This window comes from Sturnus vulgaris, chromosome 15 (assembly GCF_052056855.1).
Source record: "Sturnus vulgaris isolate bStuVul1 chromosome 15, bStuVul1.hap1, whole genome shotgun sequence".
Lineage (NCBI taxonomy): Eukaryota > Metazoa > Chordata > Aves > Passeriformes > Sturnidae > Sturnus > Sturnus vulgaris.
The window spans coordinates 17418651-17439257 of record NC_142257.1 but is presented as its reverse complement, the minus strand read 5'-3'; the positions used below and the strand labels follow the sequence as shown (position 1 = coordinate 17439257).

General features: G+C 45.5%; 1 protein-coding gene across 10 annotated transcripts; it reads right to left on the bottom strand.

Moving 5' to 3' along the window:
• Positions 1-266: 266 nt before the first annotated feature.
• On the bottom strand, positions 267-20598 carry PURA (purine rich element binding protein A). Of its 10 annotated transcripts, none has more exons than XM_088173857.1 (4): positions 19403-20598; positions 3334-3399; positions 3190-3246; positions 267-2212 (listed from the first exon to the last, which is right to left on the bottom strand). In XM_088173857.1, exon 1 carries the CDS (start codon positions 20581-20583, stop codon positions 19633-19635), a length of 951 nt encoding a protein of 316 aa, XP_088029983.1. In that variant the 5' UTR covers positions 20584-20598; the 3' UTR covers positions 267-2212; positions 3190-3246; positions 3334-3399; positions 19403-19632. The 10 variants fall into 10 exon arrangements, with proteins under 10 accessions (XP_088029983.1, XP_088029986.1, XP_088029979.1 ...); XM_088173860.1 differs by having other exon boundaries at positions 267-828; XM_088173853.1 differs by having other exon boundaries at positions 267-828; positions 1909-3399.
• Between the last annotated feature and the right edge of the window lie 9 nt (positions 20599-20607).

The window sequence follows — 20607 nt, the reverse complement described above, 5'->3', positions numbered from 1 at the left end:
CCATCTCAGCTGTTTGGGATGTGAAGGGAAAACCTCATGGAAGGGGTTGGAAAACGTGAGCTAGCGCTCCTGTCAGGCTTTGCAGGGAGAGGAGTGGTTTGCCTCTTCCTCAGAACCTAATTTGAACCACAAGGATGCAGTGGGAAAAAAAACCAAAAAAAACCAACAAAACCTGCTTTGGAAGATTTTAAAGAACAGCACGAACTAAAAAAGCTGCTGCCAAACCGAATTTCCATTATTAAAAATCAGCACTGATAAGAGCCATCTTAGATCAAATAATTTATTTAGTAATTCCATGTAAACACTTCAGATTTACTAGCAAATACAATGCTTGCTGTTCTTTTAAATAGATCATTCAAAAAATAAGAATCTATTATTAATGGCAGGTTGACTAGAGATCTCCATACTACTGTACAATAAGGAATTTGTTTTCTAATGGATTTAACATCTCGATTTTTCTTGTTCTGCATTTGCTTTACACAAAGCCCAAAGGACACAGGTTAGAACTGCTCCCTGACGATGCCACTCGGCCCGGGGTGTTTTGGGGAAGGTACGCAGGCAACTCCTCCCATCCTGGCATTGGTGTGAGCTGATGTGAGGGTGGCATGGCAGAGCTGGCGTGAACACTGTTCACAAACACACGCCTTTTCGGTCAGAAAACAGACACTGAACGGTGGAGAACTTCTCTTTGGGATGTATAAAAGCAACGAACTCCATCGTTGGCATTTACTTATCAACACAGCAGTACACATACACGTATCCACAGTCTGGAAAAGCATCCTATGAGCTGGAGAAAGCAGTGGTTCTGAGGCTTGGTACACCAGTGCACTAAAACCAAAAGAATGATACCTTCTTACATAGTCAAATGAAAAATAAATATCTTTATTTTCTGCCTACTTTATTTCAGTTTTCAAATAAATTTTAAATAAATCTGTACAAAGTATACTGTTACAGTATATATTTGTAAGTGAACTGAAATGCCTAAGTGTAACAACACTACAGGAAAGCAGTAAAGATTGGCACATCTCTAATCAAGATTAACTTTTACACTCAAAAAATACCAACGCCTGTGAAAACCCTCAAGATATTTTTGGTATTTTTATGCAAGTTGTGTTGCAAACACATGACAGACCAATTCTCCCCTGCCTTGAAAAGAAAATCACTTCTCATGCTTTTCAGAGAACATGAACATCTTTATGATGCTAAAGGGACACCATCAGGTGAAAAGAGAGAGAGAGATTTCAATTTTTAAAAAGCAAATGCTTTGGTCAAAAAAAATGGTCAGTTTTGAGACTTTGTGCACTTTTGCCCGTGTCCCCAAGCTCCAGGGTGAAGGTGCTCTGGCCAGGGACCCAAAGCCTCAGGAGAGGAGCTGTTCCCCTTGCAATCCAAAAATAATTAACACACATGCATTTTGCAAACTGCATTTTGCGGTTTCTTTTTCCCCCCAGAAGCAAGAAACTAAAATTGATCTGACAGTGTCCCTTTGCTCAAAATAAAGACTTCTGTGCTAGAGAGGTAAGGTGCTGAAACAAACTTTTTTCACAGGGTCAAAGAGTCAGGTACATCTCAAAAATCAAGTTTTCAAATCCAACTGCAGTTATTAGATTCATGAGCTCTCAAAACCTCCTAATATTTCGTTAAATAATTCCCAACTGGGAATTGGGGATAAATACGACAGATTAAGAGCGAGAGTTTTCTCTCTTAATCTTTCCAAAGATATATTCACTCCAAGTTTACATGCTGAAAGTTAATCTTACATTAGAATGTAATTGGCTGCAACATAAACCTATAAATAAATCAACTACCATAGATTAAACTCTGTTAAATATTTCTAAGTTAATAAAATATTGACAGTATTATAAAATTACAGTATTTACAATAAGAAAAATCTAGACTAATATATACCTTTAACAGATCTCTTCTCCAATTTGGGATTGCAACGGAATTATGAATATATGAACAATTTATTAGAAAGTTGCATTGCAATTATCAGGTTTTCCATTAGAGCTAGAGAGGGTGAGCTATCACTGCCTTTGGAAAAAAAAAAAAAAAAAACCAAAAAGTGACTTCTGATGGTGGGGTGTAGCTTTTGAGTACCAAACTGGTAACAGGAGTCCTCCGCAAGACGTCTGAAGATAAGGTAGGACCAGCCTCAACTGCTCAGATTAAGGTTGTATTACAGAACTGCCAGCAATCAGAACCACCCAGGCTGCAAAAGGGGAGGAAAGGTAGTTTTCAGCTCAAAGTGCACAGCTGGAAGAGCTCCCTTCATTCTGGACTCCAACTAAGGCTGCAGGAGCTTCGATCTGCTCTCAGGAACAGCAAAACCCTCAGCTCGGGGTTGGTGAGGAGGAAACGAGCCACGGTGCTCCTTAAAGGGACATTGTAGGGCTGCAGCTATGCCAAAAACACCCCTGTCAACCATCTGAGATCCTCTTTGACTCGCTTTTTTAGGAGGTTTTTTTGGGGGGGAGGGGCTTTGGTTTGTTTTTTGTTTTTTAAATTTTTTTTTTTTTTTGAGTTTTTGCATTTTGTTTGCTTGGGAGAAAAAAATATTGGCCAGGACCGTGCAGTCAACTCATTTTCTATCTCTCATCAGATTCTCTGTCTCTGGGGTATTGACAAAATGTGCAGTGTTTGGGTGGCAAATACTTGTGGGGAAAAAGGAGGCTTCAACACTCCCAAGTCAATCTGTCTTGGGATAAACCAAAAGCAATTTGAGTCCTTAAAAATCGCCAGCTGCTTTTTGGGGTCTCAGACACCCAGTGATGTCCTTTTAAGGATCAGATCTTTCACTTGCCCTTTTTCCCAGCCTCGGAGGAGAAGTTTACAATGAGTTTAGGAAGGGCCACGTTCACATTCTCTCCCTCCTCCCCATGTCACATTTGCTTTCTAGGAAAAAAGGGGGAGAAAAGTAAGTTTCAAACTCCTTTCCCGCCCTTCCCTCCCCCAGTCCTGCTCACAGTAAACCAGAAATGGCAGTTTTTAGTGCATATTTTGGGATAAATTATTTTCTCAGCCCCAAGCCTGAAGATGCTAATGAGAGACCTACCCACAGGCTTCGGAGAGGAGGAGCAATTTAGGGGTTTTTGCAGTTCCCGTGGTGGGCAGGTGGGAACACCTCTGTCCTTAAAAGCAGGATTTAAAATGGTAAAAGAATAATTTGTAAACTCGGATCTACATTACCAACAGAAGGCTCTAGGTCCTGCGGGCTCCAGTTCCCAGAGATGCAGAGCAGGAAAACTAGAAAGAGAACTCGGTACCTTTCAACCACCTGCTGGGTTGTACTGGGGGGGAGTGGGGAATGAGAGAGACAAAATGCCAACTGACCTTATAAACAAAGGTATGTTTAGGGCTTCTGGTTTCAGGAATAAACCGATATTTACTGGTAAAAGTCTGCCAAAAAACAAAAACAGAAACACAGGATTACTGGTAAATATTGGTTTATATGGAGAATTAAAAAAAAAAAAAAAAAAAAAAAAAAAAAAAAAAAAAAAAAAAAAGAGATGTCATCGTGCTCCTGATCTCCATGTGCTCCCAGGCAGGAGCTGAGAACCGACCCATGGCATCCCTGCAGTGTCTCTGGCACCTGGACACCTCAAACCAGAAGCCTTGTGTTGAGAGGAAAGTCGTGTTTGTTTCCTTTACTCCCCTTAAACCACGTGTTTCTGGATTCCCCCCTCCCTCCTCCTCAAGGCTGGTCCTATGGGGGTTTGGCTCAGGAGATGGGAAGTCTGCTTCCAAAAGCACTTGGAAGTGAATTTGTACATAATATGGTATCTCAGCACAAGGCTGCTGGGGCCTGAGCCTCTGCTGCTCCCTGAGATACCATAAAATATACAAGACTGAGGGTATATTTTAAATAAAGCATTTTCTTGTAAGTGGCATAAACCCATTCATTTTATTTACATGCTTATTTATTTCCAAAAATAGAGTTGGTCCACATTGGACAAGAGAAATCAAGAAGCCATACAGTAGAAGAGTTAAAAGTCCAACATTTAACCAAAGTACAATGAAATTCCAGAAGTCTGTGGCTGACTTGAACCACAGAAACATACACATGAGCCACACAGACACTTGTACATAGAGCATTATATTACCAATAATATTTGCAAACATGAGGTCAAGATGGCTAAAAACCCAGCAGGACTGACCCGGGCGTCCTGGCTGAACAGAAGTGGCTGCTGAGGGGCCGTCACTGCAGTGGGGGAAACACAACTCTCCAGAGATTTTACTTCACTTTTGGTGTGATTTTTTTTTTTTTTTTTTTTCTTTAACTGAGATAAAGTCCTAATTTTTCTGCCCTGGGGATCCGAATTGAGGACATGGTGAAAGCCAACCCCATGGAGCTCCCTGAATGCCGGGGTGCCGGGGGCTCAGACCTGCGGGACAGCGCGGATGCCGCACGGCACCGGAGGGCAAACCCTGCCCTCTGCTACTCGGCCTTAAAAGATCACCTGGAAAAGAAAAAGTCGGGATTTATACCCTTGTGGTGTGCTGGAAAAAGTCTGGATAGGGTTTGCTTTGAAAACAAGAGTTCTCCTCCCTTGCCATGGGAAATTTTTGGCATTAGTTATTCCAGTCCTGTCTACCTTTCCTGGAAGATCACAAATATCCTAGAGGATGTTGCACCGACACATGAGGGAATAACTATTTTACTTTAAAAACAAACAAACAAAAAAACCCCAAAAAACTTGGAGGATGAACAGCAGAAGAAAAAAAACCCAAAAAACAAATGGAAATGATGCCTTATCTCTGTGTGAGGGCCCAGCTTGTCTGGGTATTCCCATGGACCTCACCATGATAAAATCTGAGTGTCTCCAAAGGATGGAAAAACAGACTTCAATCTGTATGTTCTGCTGCAGAAAATCACAGCAAGTAAATGGGGGAAGACAGTTGTAGCACTTCTGGTACTTCCACAAACCACCCACTACAGGGGGTAGAACCACACGAAAAGGGTATAAATTAATTTAAATTAATTTTCCTTTTTCAAGTCATCTTTGACACTCACGCTATTAAGCCTAGTCCAATGTGAATGCTAGTACAGAGCTAATGTACAGAATACCAGCGATAATTATCGGTACCTAAGAGGATTTAAAGGTGAGTATACTCAGTACATTGATTAAAAAACACTCTGACAGCAGTTACACAAAGCAGCCGTGCAGGTCTCTACGAGGACGGAGCCTTTAGCACAAGTCGCTATGATCATCTGAGCCTGTGACAGACAACTCGATCTTCTAATTTGTTTCCTAGAACATTTCTAACTGCAGATGTGAAATACATTTTAAAACAGAGATGGGCCTGATCCTGTGCAGTTGGGTACGTACAATACACCCCAGTGAAACTCAAAGCCCAAATTCCTAAAGAGAGAGCACAAGAAATTGTTGTCTTACATCAAATAACTATCATGCAAGCATACCACGACGGTTTTATATTGAGTACTTCAAAGTCAGCTGGTATAATTTAACTATTAGTGAGCAATCTAATGGATTTCTAAGGGTAGGGACAAAGGTTGTGCCAATGACAACCACCTGATTACCAGGGAGAGCAGCACAGGGACACTGTGGGGTCTAATGAGCTGTGGTACAGATGAGTTCCTGCTCAGCAGCCTCAAAGAACCTGGAATGGGCAGGATTCCTGTGGCAGGCTACACACCTTCACTTCATCTGCTCTGCTACCAAAATCTGAGTTCTTCCTCAATGAACAATTCACTTACAGCCTGACATACTGATGGAGCATTAAAAATTGTGTTGTTGTTGTTGGTTTTTTTTTTTCCCCTGTTGCCTCCTATGTCCCAGGGCCAGCCCCATGCTCACAGCATCAAACCTTATGCTCTTCTCAATTTTCCAGCCACAGCCAGGCTGGGGTTCACTTCTCCAGTCTAACCCAACCACTCTGCTCCTTGTCTTTAAACATAAAATCTGACTGAAAGCCTCACGGTGCCTGCAGTTATCTTGGCTCTGACCCAAACTCCAATGACTTAACAAAGCACTCACTCTTTGCTACCATGATCCACTGGAGATAGGGAAGGTGAGGGAAGCCAGGGTATTTGTTATAACCCCATGACTTTAAAGAAGCCTAAAACTAAGTCAGAGCAGCAAAAGGTTGCTCTGGCTGACACCAGTGACCTTTGGGTTCTCTTAGGTCTCTTGGGAAGAGAGGTAACAGGTCTGCATGTGCACACACCAACAATCCTCCCTCAAGGACAGACCTAGGCAAAAGCTGCAAGATGCTGCCCAGTCCTCCTTCCCTTTCTGCCCATTATAAAAATCAAGACCTTTGAGTTTTTTCCTAGTAAAAAGATAAGAAACCATATACCCACAATATGAGCTGCTGAGATCTGGCAGACCTGCAAGTCCAGCTCAAGGCAGGAATTTGAACTGGAGGTGTTGCTTTACAGGAGAAATCTAGATGCCATATTACCCAGTATTCTGGGCTTGTTTCTCCCCTCAGGCCAGGCTTTGCAAGCTGGACCTAGTGGTGTCCACCACAAAAGTTTCATGAAAATCAACTTCTCCGGACAGCTGCTTTGGGTTTAATGAAACCATTGAATGGAATTCATTTGCTCAAAGGGTGAAGATGCAGACTTGGAAGCCTTTAATCACCTTCTCTAATTGACTTTAGTCCACCTTTTGCTTCTTAAGTGACAAATATCAACTGCAACCAAAGAAGGACTTTGTGGTAATTCTTTTGTCATGACAAGCCTATTTTTTATCCTGCTGTTTGGCAATGTGTTCAGACATTCTGGTAGGTGCAAACCAGACAGATCATAGATAGGATCAAAGAATGGATTGGGTTGGATCACCTGGTCCAACCCCCTTTCTCTGCAGAAAGTATGTTGCTTTCCAGCTCTCATACACTGAAGAGCTACAGCACCTGAGCTTCTCCAGCTGGAGTTCAGGGTTGCTGATCTGCAGTTCCCAGTGTCTCGATTAATACTTTAACTAAAAAAAAGAATAACCTGTCATTAGGACGTAATCTAGTCATGGAGAATACTAAGCTGTTTTTTTGACAGCCCTGTTTTTGTTAGTACCTTCAAGTGTTTCAGTCCCAAGCTTTTTCAAAACCCCTTGATACACCTGTTGCTCCTGCACTTGAATTTCCTACTTTGCTCCAGCATCTCTGCCTCACTTGAGTTCCAGAGGAAGGCTCCTTATCTCATCCAAAAGGCTGAGGTGATGGACAGCAGGCTCTCAAATATGCTTTGTGGTCTAGAATGACACGGAGGAGTTACTCCAGTGGCATGGAATAGTGCAGGAAATGAACTCTGTCTTCAGTCCTGCACAGCCAGATTTTTTCCCCAGCCCTGTCTCTGACATCCCTCAGACAGCATTGGCTCCCCAAAGCCCCCAGCTCTGCAAAGCCCCTCCTAAACATCTTCATTTTCAGATCATGGTTACCTGCCTTACAACATGGTTCTTCCAGTCTGCTCCTCAAGAGCTGCACTGTCCTTTGGTCGAATCTTCCTGAACTCCCGAAATCCCTTCCTTTGTAACTATTTTTAACAACAGTTTTAGGGTTGTTCGCTCTTTCGTGACAGAGTTCTGCCTCACCTGGATGCCAGTAACCTTCCCAGGTATGTATGGGAAGTCTAAGGACTTCATTTTTCTCATCTTCTCCCCTGCAATATTTTGGAACACAGGACTCAATTTTAGTCCAGCACCTTCTACCCCTGAGAATGCTGAGCCTGCAGTTCAGTGACCCCAGGTGGTCACTGCTACTTAACAACTCAACAACAATTGTGTCTTGAATCGGTTATTATTCAGTCCTGAACAAAGACTAACTCTAGACCAGGCTGTTACAAGAAATAATCCTTTAAGTAAATCAAGATGTTTGCTCACCAAAATGTTAGCCAGTACCTTGCCAAACAATCTGGCCAGCTAGCACAGTCATAATGGAACTTACTCTTCCTAACAGGTTTATGAAGATGCAGGAGCCTGTTTTTTTCCCAAGGCTCATGAAATCATCAACTTTCCTTTTGTCTGGAATAGAAAACTTCTTAATACCTCCATATCATTAAAAGAGAGAATTTATATCCAACATAAATGTGGTTGTTTGGTCGTCAGTACCCAAATTTCCTCAGCTTTTACAGCAACCTTTTAGATGTAGTGTTCCTCCTTTATGACCTAACACACCTGCTACAATGGCAGTATCTTATTGATTTCCATCACCCCCACCACGTTTCAATCAGCCCTGCTGTGCTGGGGTCTTTTTTCACCACTGAGCAGTCTACAACAACTATTTGTGTCTCCTGTTTCCACCCTGTTGTGCCCATTCCCTACTCCAGCCCAGTCCCTGCTGTGCACACAACTCTGCTCCCACCCTCCACGAATGCCCCAGCCCCGACAGCCTCAGCCTCCCACCAGCCTGTCCTCCCCAAACCCTGCCCACTTCTCGTGCCAACAGCCTGGGGGTGCCTGGGCTGAAGTGAAATTGCTGGGAAGTCACAGCTCCTCTTGTCACTTCCCGGTCACAGCCTTTTCCCAGGCACACACACTGACTTTAGGAAGAGGTACTGCCACTTCCTGAATTCTGTCTCCTCCCTGGACACCCAATTTATCTTCCCAGGTATCTCAGCTTCACGAATGACAGCCTCAGCCTTGTCCCAAGTACTCTGATACCTTTCAAGATCTATGTGTCCAATCGACACAGAAATAGTTTGATGGATCTCCTAATCACTGGGAGCTTGTATTTCCCATCACCAAATCCTCTGCCATTCAAACCTCCCACAGCTGCTTTTCGAGCTTCTGGAGGCATCTCCAGAACACAAATCAATTCCTCAACCAAGGTTTTGGTTATAAATCACCCCTTTAATTCTGTCCAGTTTCAACTCTCCACAAATACAAGGGAGGGCAGCCAGTGCTGTGGTGGGAATGAACCCTGACCGTCTGCAGAGGATTTGCTGCCATCTCTCCTCCAGCAGCTCAGCACTTCTGGCCTCGGGGTGCTTTCTGGAGCCTGGAATGCCCCCACTTGTTGCTCCATACAGTATTTTATCAGCAGATAATCACTCGTAAAGCGTGTCCTCTTTGCACTCTTGTGTGCAGTTCTTTGTGCAATTAAGCCAATGTACTTTGATTCCCATAATTAAGCTAGGAGTTTTACTTTATGACCATATAAAGTCCATCTTTAAACTAAAAATAGACTAACCGTTAACAGATTCTTTTTTTAAATTACTTGAAACCGACAATTAGAGGCTTGCATTGGACAAGATAAGTTACATATGGCCTTGCAGAAGCCTGCAAGGACTCATTTTCCAAGACTTTTATTGACAGGTGAAGCTCAGAAGCCAACTTTTTTTTTTTTTTTTAAGCTAGAATGAACTTCTCATCACAGCAGATCTATCCACAAACGAAACTATTCATATGCATGAAAGCAGAGATGGCTTTTACATGAATTTGCAGTGCTTAGTTCAGAGTTATTAATGACAGAAAATAATTCAAAGCCTTTAGTCCCTACTTCACTCAGACCTGCCTGGTTGCCCTTCAGCAGCCCCTGGCAACGGTGAGCATACTGTCATTTATTATTTAAATATAACAATCTTTTTAATAAAAAGAAATTCTGACCCCGTTTAAACTCTGTACCTGACAAGACACCGGCTTCTTCTTTCCTTCACCTCTGGTGCTGCTCACACAACACTTTTTTTTAAGCTGACCTGCCCACACAGCTCCTGATAAGCCAATGCTACATTGCCAGCTCTCCTCAGCATCACTCGAGTGGGAGGTTTAAATACCAGATTTCACAAAACCCTTCCTCCATGATTCCTAGCCCTGGCATTTCCTGAAGTATTGACAGATCGGCAAGTGAGCCAGCTGGACCTGCTTCTGCTGGACTGATGCAGAGAGAAGAGCTGGTCCCTGAAATCCCAGCACCCACCTCTCGAGCCCTAGGTGAGTTCAGAGGAGCCTGGACCGGCTGGCACGGATGTGCCGATGCAGACTCACTCCCCAGGAGCTGCTGGGCTGAGCTCCCCTGCCCATATGAGAGGCCTGGGCAAAAGGTGAGCCCAGGCAAGTTCCAAACCTCAGGAGACTGCAGGCAATAAAGCCAGCAGCCTCCATGGTGCTCACTGTTGTGCAACCAGGACGGAGGACGGAGAAATAAAATGTATTCCCTAGGGAAACAATGGAGCAAGCGCAAGCTGGGGGACAGAGACACCCAAACCGAGGTGGCTGCCTTTCAAATGACACTGCTGCTCCCAGACATCCCAACACACAGGTCACGGTGCACAGCCACTGTCCTGCCCTCTGACAGTTGTCTTTCTACCCAGAGTGAGAACAAAAGCCCCCAAACCTCTCATGTCCCAACCTCGATGGGCGCACAGCAGTCTGAGCTCGAGTCACACATCAAGACGTTCACCAGTAACAGAAAAAACGACCACTGCTCATTCACTGACTCTCATCTCCCAGCAACAGAAACTATCCAGGCCTGTGTGATATGGACACAGCCTTCTCCAGCCTCATCTCAACACTGGCCACATCAGCACAAACCATGCTGGGAGGGTCAGCCCCATAGCAGAGCCCCCACAGCCATCCCAAAACACCCCAATGCTGGCCTGTGCATCAATCCAGAGCAGGTGGTGATGGTGTCTGAGAGCCCAGGCTCAGCTCCCAGCCCTTCCTGCAAGCATGACAGTAACACCTCCCAGCCCAAACCACTGAGCTGTGTCAGTAAGAGAGCAGCTCCTGCACCAAGGCTGCACCCATGGGGCTGCTGCACAGTGACTGCACCGTGTTCAGTAACAGCCAAACCCACCAGGGTCAGCACGGTCACAGGGCTTCACATGCAGCTTGCAAGCCACTTTCACAAGCAATTCTCCACTGAAATCAACATCAGGACTGGGATGACATTTCAACACAAGGAGGTTTTTCCCAAAAAGCTGTTTAAATCTCTCCAAGTCATGCACTTGCTGTCCCAGCGGCACGCACTGGATCAGCTCCCACAATGAGGGGCCATGAGGGGCACATCCTTCCTTGCTGCAGATGTAAATCCACACCTCTCACCTCTCCCATCTCGAACAGAAAGAATGAAGCTGGTTTTTCTTGCTTCCTGCATATTTCAAGATAGTGTTTCAAGAAAAAAATGCTTCAATGCCACAGCCAGGGAGACTCAGCAGAAACTCCCACTGGCAGTGTTGCAGCCAATCCTCTTTGCACTCCAGTCTGCCACGTGGCCCAAGGCTCAGAAAGGGCTAAGGTGCGTGTTTTTGCAAAGTTAATGTCAGGATGGACAGCAAACCAACTGATCACCAACAAAGCCAAGGAATTGTCTGAGTTAAGACTCAGTTCCCACTGGGGAGATCCAGCAGATTCCCGTTCAAACCAAACTCCCTCCCAGCTGATGGCTGATCCAGAAAGGAGCAGAGGTTCACCACATGTCATGAACTCACGCCTCAAGGGAAGGTGTGGAAATGGCCAAGGTCACCAAGTTCAACAGCAAAGTCATCCTTGCTCAGGACCTGACAGCTCTGTTACCTGTGTTTTGGATATTTCACTCTCCTGCCAGCTCTAGCTTGGCCTGATAAACCTAATGCCCACTGGTTGCTAAAGCTTGTCTTAGTTAAACCCAAATTGTATCAGGCCTTGTGCTCTTAGACTGCTCCAAGGTACATTAAACGGGGACAACAGAACCTCCCTACCAAACCCCACGCCCAACTCGAGCTGCAGGGATAGTGCCACAGCCCAGGTGATGTCTGGTCACCCAAAACAAGACGACACTCACATGCAGGCAAAATCTATGGTCAGCCTGAGCAGGCTCCATCTTGGTTGGCCACAGTGCTTTCCAGAGTAAAAAGCTCAGGACCAGATCCCCTGTCCGGGTGAAGGAGCACCAGCAGTATCGATCTGCAGAGGGACAGTGAAGCATTGTTCAGGGATATCCAGCCATTCACTCTGTCTTGTTTTAATCAGTCAACATTCAAAAGACAGATAGTGGAGCCAAAAGTCCTCTATCTTTATCTTTTTTCACTTAATCTCCAGCTGACATTTTTTTCCGTGAAAACACGCCTCGTTTCTCGCTGTATGACTTCAACTCTCCCTCTCCTGTGATATTTTGCCTCAAACAGGCTACACAACCGGTTACTACTTTTATAGAGGTGGGAGTGACATGCTTTGACTCTTCCAAAACACAAAACGCTCTCTGGCTTCAGCCAGCAAACTGCAACGCTGGGGAAGCAGCAGAGCTACTCCAGCTGGGGAGCTCAGCGCCCACTGCTCCGCAACCCCTTGGGACCAGCTGCCTGACACCCCTCAGCTGCTTGTGGCAGAGCCACTGTCACCAGGCTCCCGTGAGTGCCATACCTGTGCTGATGCTGAAGCACTTGCATGGCAGCCCAGGTGTACCTTGGCTATCCATCTCTGCCACATTCCATCTCTCACCTCGCTCTGAAAACCTTTTCCCACCCTCCAGACAGACAACACCTTTGCTGTGACTGCGGGGAGCTCCTCCCCCGGACAAACTCTTTTCACCCAGCCTGAGTCTGCCGGCTCAGGAAATGCCTTTGTTAGTGACAGCACCACGCCTGCCCAAACATCAACCCGCTCATCCTTTCCCTTCCAATGTACTCCTCCAACAGCAACTTCTATGCCAACCAAATTGCATTAAAATATCCAGAACGCCATTGGAGAAGTAACGCTGTGAAACCCCTGCAAATGGATGATTTGGCCTTTGCTTCCCTCTGCTATCTGCAGCTGTTCTGCACTAACAACAAGCAACACACAGCCCAGTAAAGCCTCGTGGCCCACTTGTCATTCACGAGAAGTGGGATGGTTGCAGACCCTGATGTGAGCTGCCTTTTTCCCAGATTGCAGCGCTGCTAACACACAGTCCATAGGAACTGAAATGCTTTGGAAAGATAACAGCAAAGAAGGAGAGGCAGGCTAAGAGAAAGTCCCAGAGCAGACCCAGGACCATCTGGCACGAATGGGAATGGGGAGGCAGGCTCTGCTGGGAGCAGAGCAGAGCAGGCAGTGGCTCCAGCTGTGGAGCTTCCGGAGAGCTGCCACACCAGAGGAGCATCCTCCCTGCACCATCACCCTCAGCCATCCCAACACAACACGCACCACGTCAGAGAAGAAAAACATTTTTAAAAGCCATGAACTTCAGGCCCAAAGATTAGGCTCTGGGAAATACGAGCTTTTAAAAAAGGTTAGCGTTTTGGAAGTCCATTTAAATTAACCTTAACTAGCTTTAAACTCTATATACGTATCTCCTTGCCACGCTCACAACCCACGCACATTTTGTGGTGCCAGCGAGCTAAATCATGTGCAAGTGAGCAGAGTAAAAGGAACCACAAAAAAAAAAAAAGCTCTGGGCAGAAACTCTCTTTCATTGTTGCAATCGGCAAAGGAGATGGCAACAGCAGAAGGAATCAGGAATAAAAATGGAACTTGCTTGTTTACCTTGTCGGTTTTGTCAAAACATTGTGACAACGCTTTGCGTGCAGCCCGTTTCTCTGTTCTGCCACCAGAAATTCAGAGCCCTTCACCTTTCTTCACGCATTACAGGAGAAAGCCAAGAAGAGTAAAACTTTTAGGGAGAGAAATGAGCGTGCAAAAGATATAAAAAAGCCCAGCATGAGAATTTCAAACTACTGGGCTCCTCTTCCACACAGTCCAAACACCACCGGGAACAGTGACCCTCCAGCTGCACAAGCTGAGTTAACAAGGAGCAGGCAGCCAGCGAAGGAGGAGAGTAAGACAATAAAGGGAAAGTTTGGGTAAGCCTGACAAAAACCAAAAGAAAAAAAAAAAAAACAACCCAGAAAAAAAAAGCTGCAAACTGGGTTTCTAAAAAAGAATTCTTGACAGTGTCTTTTTAAAAGAGATATTCACAGTGCTTCAGGCAGAGCCCTACCACTCCAAAAGCCACCCAATCCAGTAGGAAGCAGCAGGTTTTTGAAGGAGCAAATTGCACAGCTGTGGAAGAATTTGCCTTTACTGCTTTCTTTCCAACTCACCTAAGAGAGACTCACTGTCTACCTGGAGGACTAGCAAAACCGAGGAAATTGATTGGTTGGTTCTAGTTATACTTTTGAGGTTTTCATGCTTGACGAGAGCCCCTAAAATGTAAACCTGTTTTAGCATTCTTGTACATTAATGTCATCGTTCTCCCTGCTGACTCCCACAACTTCTGCCACAGACAAGTCAATCAGATTTGGTATATGCCCCGGGACAGGGAAGGGGAGGGCTGGGTTTAAAGCAAACAAGCAACCAAAAAATAATTATGTCAGTGCTCTGCAAGGTGTTGGATCCAAGCTCGGTGGATCTGCTGAAGTCTTCGATCCAAAACACTTGGCAATTTTACTTAAAAAATGAAACAAAAAAACCTTTGACCTGTTGAACTTAGAGAAAAGCAAGTGGCAGACCTTGGAGGAAGGGAGACAGCGTGTGAGGGTGCAAAAACATCATGTGCTGTAGTTCACCACTTGAGAAGAAATCAGAGTTTTTGCTTTGGTTGGCTTTGCTTTTTCTGAAGTGCCAGGGAAAGGCGCTTCCCAAAAGGCGACTTTAGAGTTTACGGGCGCCAAGGTGGAAGCGTGAAGTGAAGACATGCCAAAAATGTCAGGTTTGCATAAACCCTTCTGGAAAAAGTGCACCGTGGTTTTAGGAAAAAATGCATATCTACCAAATCTCCACTGACCAGGGGCCACTTGCACACGCAAAGTTGCATCAATTGGCAGCATCAATGCTGACATTTTTGCCTTCTCCTTCCACCCCCCTCCCCAAATTTTTTTTTTTTTTTTCCTTGGGAGACATAACAGCGCCACTGCATTAGAACGTACAAGAAATGAAAACAGTGAGTACGACTGATATAGATCCATTGACTTTTTATTACAAATGTACTTGATCACTTGGCTTCAAAAAAGTTTAAATCAACCCCTATTTTCTGTACGCCAGTACAAAGTAAAATCTATTTTACAAATTAAATACCTAAAAATTTGACAAAAATATTAAAGTTTGATGGAAAAAACAGTTATAAAAATCTTAAATCCCCTTTTAAGAAGATAAGAGATAACATTCCCTCCCAACCCCCACAGTCCTGTTATACAATATTAATAGTCATTTTTTTAGAATAGGTAGGTATGTTATATCTTGCTGTTAGCATACAAGTCACTCTAATAGCTTTATCTGTATATACTCCAGTTAGTGCATGAATGTCATCTGATTGAATATAATCAACTATCTTTAACTGATCCCTAATTTACATTTCATAGCTTGCATAGTTTGAAGGGACAAAGGTTACACTACAGCTAATCATAAAAAAAGGTGGTTACAGTGCTATTTTTAAAGGCAACAAAGTAATTGCTCCCAAAAAAAAAAAAAAAACCAACCCGAAAAAACCAAACCAAACCCAAAACAAAACAAAACAAAAAGAAAGACGTTACCGGTCGGCTCTGAGCAGGGGTTAAATCCCCGGCAGCAGCTCTGCCGGCTCACGGGGTGCGCTCAGCGCCCGCCCGCTGCCCCCGGGCAGCCCCTCCGCACTTCCCCCAGTCCCGGGACAGGTCGGGATCGCTCTCCCGGCAGCGCTACGCCCAGCGCATTTCAACCCCTGCGAGGGATACGCGCTAAGTGACACTGTCAAGTATTTCTTTACTTTTATTTTTCATTTTTTGAAAAAATTTTCCCAATTGAATTTTCAAAAAAAAAAAAAAACCAAATAAAAGCCCCGAAAATCTCTCCTTTTACGGGCGCGCCTGGCCGGGAGCTCGGAGCGCTCCCGGCACCCGCGGCCGGGCTCTGCCCGCCCGCCGATCCCGCCCGGCCCAACCCGGCGGTCCCGGGACCGGGGCTGGCTCGGGGGGGAACCCCGGAGGGTCCGGCCAGGCCCCCCCGGCTCCCGGGGAGCTGCCGGCTGCATCCCGCAGCATCGTCAGCGGGACCGCAAAGAAGAAGAAGAAGAAGAAGAAGAAGAAGAAGAAGAGGCAGGAATCAACAGCGGCTCGTGCTGTTTCTTTTTTTATTATTATTATTATTTATTTAAATTCTCAAAGACAGAGCAATTTCACTTTTTTGTTTTCTTTTTAACAAAAAATATAGAATTTGAATTTGGAGGACATTTCTCCGTTAGCATAAAACCACTTAAAAGGTGGTTGTATTTCAATGGTAAATTACTTGACAGTGTCCCTTTAACTTAAAAATAAAATAATGTCAGTATTGCAATGAATTTCAAGTTTTCTTGCACGTAGTCGTTATAAAGTAGCTTTTATCATGCTCTTGGACCTATTCTACAAGACATTTAAAAGCATATCATCAAGGAAAATATAAGGCATACTTCTCAGGAATTAGGTATCTTGGCACATTTGAGCATACTGTCTTTTTTTAAAACAACACATATGGTCAAATATACCTTTCTTCTTCTAACATTAAACAGGGTTTTCTGTACTTTGTTTTAAATACTGAGATATTAGAGCCTTGGTAAAGTACCGAGCACCTCCGGGAAAACAAAAATTAAAACAAAAAAAGCAAAAAAATAAATCAAAAGAAATCTAACACAACCAGGAGCAAAATCCCACGAATCTTTACAGTCATTTTAGTCTTTCATTTCGTTATCATCATTCATCAAGTCCTTGAACATACAGAACGTGCGTTAAAAGAAGAAAAACAAAACAAAACAAAACAAAAAACCAAGGGAACACGCAGAAGAAACCCAAAACGAGACAAAAACTGACCACAAGTTCTCGGCCACTGTTCACAAGAACTGCCCGCGGGCTGTTCCAGGCTGTACTGGTTTGACTGGAACCGCGCGGCCCGTGCGCTCCTCCAGTCAGCCGGATCCTGGGCAGGATCCGGGCGGCGCGGGCGAGGAAGACCACGGGAGGAGCCTGCCTCGTCAGCGATGCTCCCAGGAGCCGGGAGGGGACGGAAGGACACTCAGCCGTGCTCTCCTCGCCTCCCGCTACTTATTGCTGGGAACGCACCGCGGCGGCGTGGAAATACGGGCGCCGGAGCGCGTCCGTCGGCAGCGCGACACAACTTTGGGGAGGGCAGCGAACAGCAGGACCGAGACAATCAATCAAGTAGCAAAACCAAAGCAATTAAATTCCTAACTACGTCTAGCAGCATGGAGAGTGCAGTCCCGACACATCACAGTTGAAGTACAATAATCGCTGGAACTGCCCATCATCCAGAGCCTCCGATTCAGAAGCAGGTTATCAGACACATGTTTACATGCAATTGAGAACCATTTCAAATGTCACATTACGCACTCTGAAAAGCTTATTTCACTACTGGGAAATAGGAAAAGTGCACATTAAAGCAATTTTAAACATTTCCAGTGATTGTTTAAAAAGAAACAGAAACACCTCGCTACCAGCGGCTCGTGTTTAACTTTCTGTGAACACTAACAGCAAACTTCTTTCAAGGGCAATAATGCATGGTACAATGGAAACAGCTTGTTTTGACACTTACAGTACATCTCAAAAAAAAAAAAAAAAAAAAGAAACAAAAACCAAAAAAAAAGAAAAGAAAAAAACCAAGAAGAAAAAGGGGATTATAATTTCAACCGGGAATAAAACGACAGCAGGAAATCAAATTCTTTAAAACAAGCTTTTTTTTTGTTTTCTCCCCACCCTTCCGAAACTCCATCCTTGCCCCTCGGTAAAGAAGCGCTGGCAGCTCCTGCTCACACAGGAGCAGCTCAGGTCTACCTGACCCCTAACTCAGCCAAGACCATTCAGCAAAACGATTGCATTCCCAAAAAACTTCCGAGTGGAACAAGATTCTAGTTTCTCTGAAACGCTCTCTACTGAATTCCAGCCAAGAAAAGAAAAGAAAAGAAAAAACAAAAAATAAAGTTTTGTTTTCACTGTTTAAGGCATCTTTTTTTTATAACATTTTCTCTTCACTCGCAATGATGATAGTCATGCAGCAGTTTAATGATAAAAATATATTAATATTTTACTATACAGCAGCAAGAAGTTAGTCAATTAAAAGCACACCAACTTTTTTTTTTTTTAAAGAAAAAAAAATAAAACCATAAACCGAAAAACAACAAAGACAACCTGTAAAAGTCTATTATTATTCTTATTATTATTACAAACAATTTCAATTTGGAGAACACACCTGGACAGATTAGTGTTCTGACAAATCTGTGTTTCCCTAGCCTAGGCTTCGAGCAGAGCCCGTGCCCGGCGGGAGCTGGGACGGGGAGGGCAGGGCACGGCCAGGTATGTAGCCAGTAATAATAACTAGCACCACAGCTACATGGAAATCCATTCTGGACACACACACCGGCTTGGCTTTCACTGTCCAACCAAACTGCGACCCCCATGGCTCAGTGGGATCACGCTGCCCTCGCTGCACTGGTTCCTAACGGGCCTACGGAAGTTAACGGGGATCAAAGCATCGGTCCGGACCTCGCACGAGTTCAGGAGATAGTGCTAGTGCCAGTGGCCACACGGAAAGACTCGCTACCTGCTGCCAAAAAACAGGTGGGCTGGAAACCGCTGCACGTCAGGTTAAGTACTTTTAAGTACACAGAATAAAAAAAATATATTATGAACAATACAAGTACATCTCATATACACAATAATGACAATACGCCTACTCAGTTGTAAACCAAACAGGTGCAGAAAAAAAAATATTATGGGAGGAAATTCTTTAATTTTCATTTTTGTTTTCTCTCTCTCTCTCTTTTTTTTTTTTCTTTTCCTCTTTTCTTTTTTTTTTTTTTTTTACTATTTGAATAACTTTGGTTCAAACGTAAAAATCACAAGTTAGCAAATTTCATTTAAATGCCTTTTTTAATAATTTTTCTTCATGTTCACAGAAGTTTCACTGACCATTTTTATATGTTTAAGGTCCAGATGCAATGCATATTGTATAAAAGAGAGCACTTATTGTTTACCTTGCATGAATTAAACCTACGTACCTTTTAACTCTACAAACTTCTGCATAACATTTAGACAAAGCTCAGACACACAGCATGCCTAGCCCTCATATATATATACACATCTCTAATCACAGGTATATAGGGTGTCAAATATACTATAGTAACCTCCATGTAAGGTTCGAAATTTGGTAACAAAATGAGAAGAAAAAACTAAAAATATTATTTTACGTGTTCTAAAATATCTCTTTTTTTTTGTGCTAAAGTCAAATGTTAGCTCAACATGAAAAGGACTTTTTTTTATATAATTCAGCAATATTATAATCTTGACCATTTTTGCAAACACTTTTAATAATAATAGCTTAAACGTGTACAAAAGTTCTCGGTTAATTAGGGAAATAAACACTCAGTTCTTTATATTTTTAATCAAGTAGGAAACACAGTTCATATATAATGTTATTACTTTTTTTTTTGACTCTTTTTTTTTTTGTGTGTTTTGTTTTTTTTTTTTTTTTTTTTTTTTTTTTTTTCTCTGTTTTGTTTTGTTTTGTTTTTAGCAGCTGCTTACTGTTTGATACGGTGGGTAAAGTGGAGGAACATCCAGCGATGGGTGGCGGGTCTGAGGCGCTGCTGCTGCTGCTGCCGGGCGGCGGGGGGGGCGCCGGGCGGGCGGCGCGGCCGGGGGGGCTCCGGGTCCGGGCGGAGGGGGGGCTCCGGGCCGCCGCCGCCCCCGCGCCCCGCCGCCCGCCCTCCCTCCCGCCGGCGGCGGGGCCAGTCCGCGTCCCGGGGGGCGGGCGGTCAGTCCTCCTCGGGCTCCTCGGCCTGCAGCAGCGCGCCGGGCGGCCCGGCGGCGGCCGCCTCGGCCTCGGGGGGCGGCTCGGCGCCCACGGCGGGGGCGGCGGCGGCGGCGGCGCGCTTGTCCCGCTGCTTCTCCTGGATCTTCTTCATCTCGTCCGAGTACTTGCAGAAGGTGTGGCCGAACTTGGCCCAGACCTTGTAGGGGACGGTGATGGAGTTGCGGTAGGTGGGCTTCACCTCGCTCACCCGCATGAACACGCCGTACTTGTTGGAACCCACGTCGAAGAAGAAACGCTTGTTGTCCACAGTCAAGGAGGTGCCCTCGGGCAGCTCGGCCGGCTCCTCCTCCACGCCGTAGTCGTCGATGAGCTTGGCCAGGGCGTCGCGGAACTCGATGAGGCCCTGTGCGGGCAGCGCGATGGTCTGGCCCTGCGTGGAGCCCAGCCCCGGGCCGCGGTTCACGGTCTGGCGGACGCGCAGGAAGCGCCCGCGCTGGTTCTCCTTCAGATCCATGTAGTACTTGCGGTTCTCCCGCACCAGGAACTCGCTCTTCAGCGCCCGCCGGGGCTCGTCGGCCGCCTGCGCCAGCTCGGGGGGCTGGCTGGGCCCCAGCTGCGCGTAGTGCTCGATGAAGTCGCCCAGGTAGTCGCGGAACTCGACGGCCACGGACATGGAGAGGGTCAGGCGGCTCTTGTTGCCGCCCGCGCCCACCTCGGCGATCTTGAGGAAGCGGCCCTTGGCGTTCTGCTTCACGTCCAGGTAGAAGCGCTTGTTCTGGATGTCCACCCGCTTGGAGGCCAGCTCCTGCGTCTCGTGCTGCAGCCCGCCGCCCGGGCCCCCTCCGCCGCCGCCGCCGCCGCCCGGGCCGCCGCCGCCCGCGCCCGGCCCCCCGGCGCCCGCCGCGCCCCCGCCGCCGCCGCCCTGCTCGCTGCCGCTGTCTCTGTCCGCCATGATGCCGCCGCCGCTCCGCCGCCG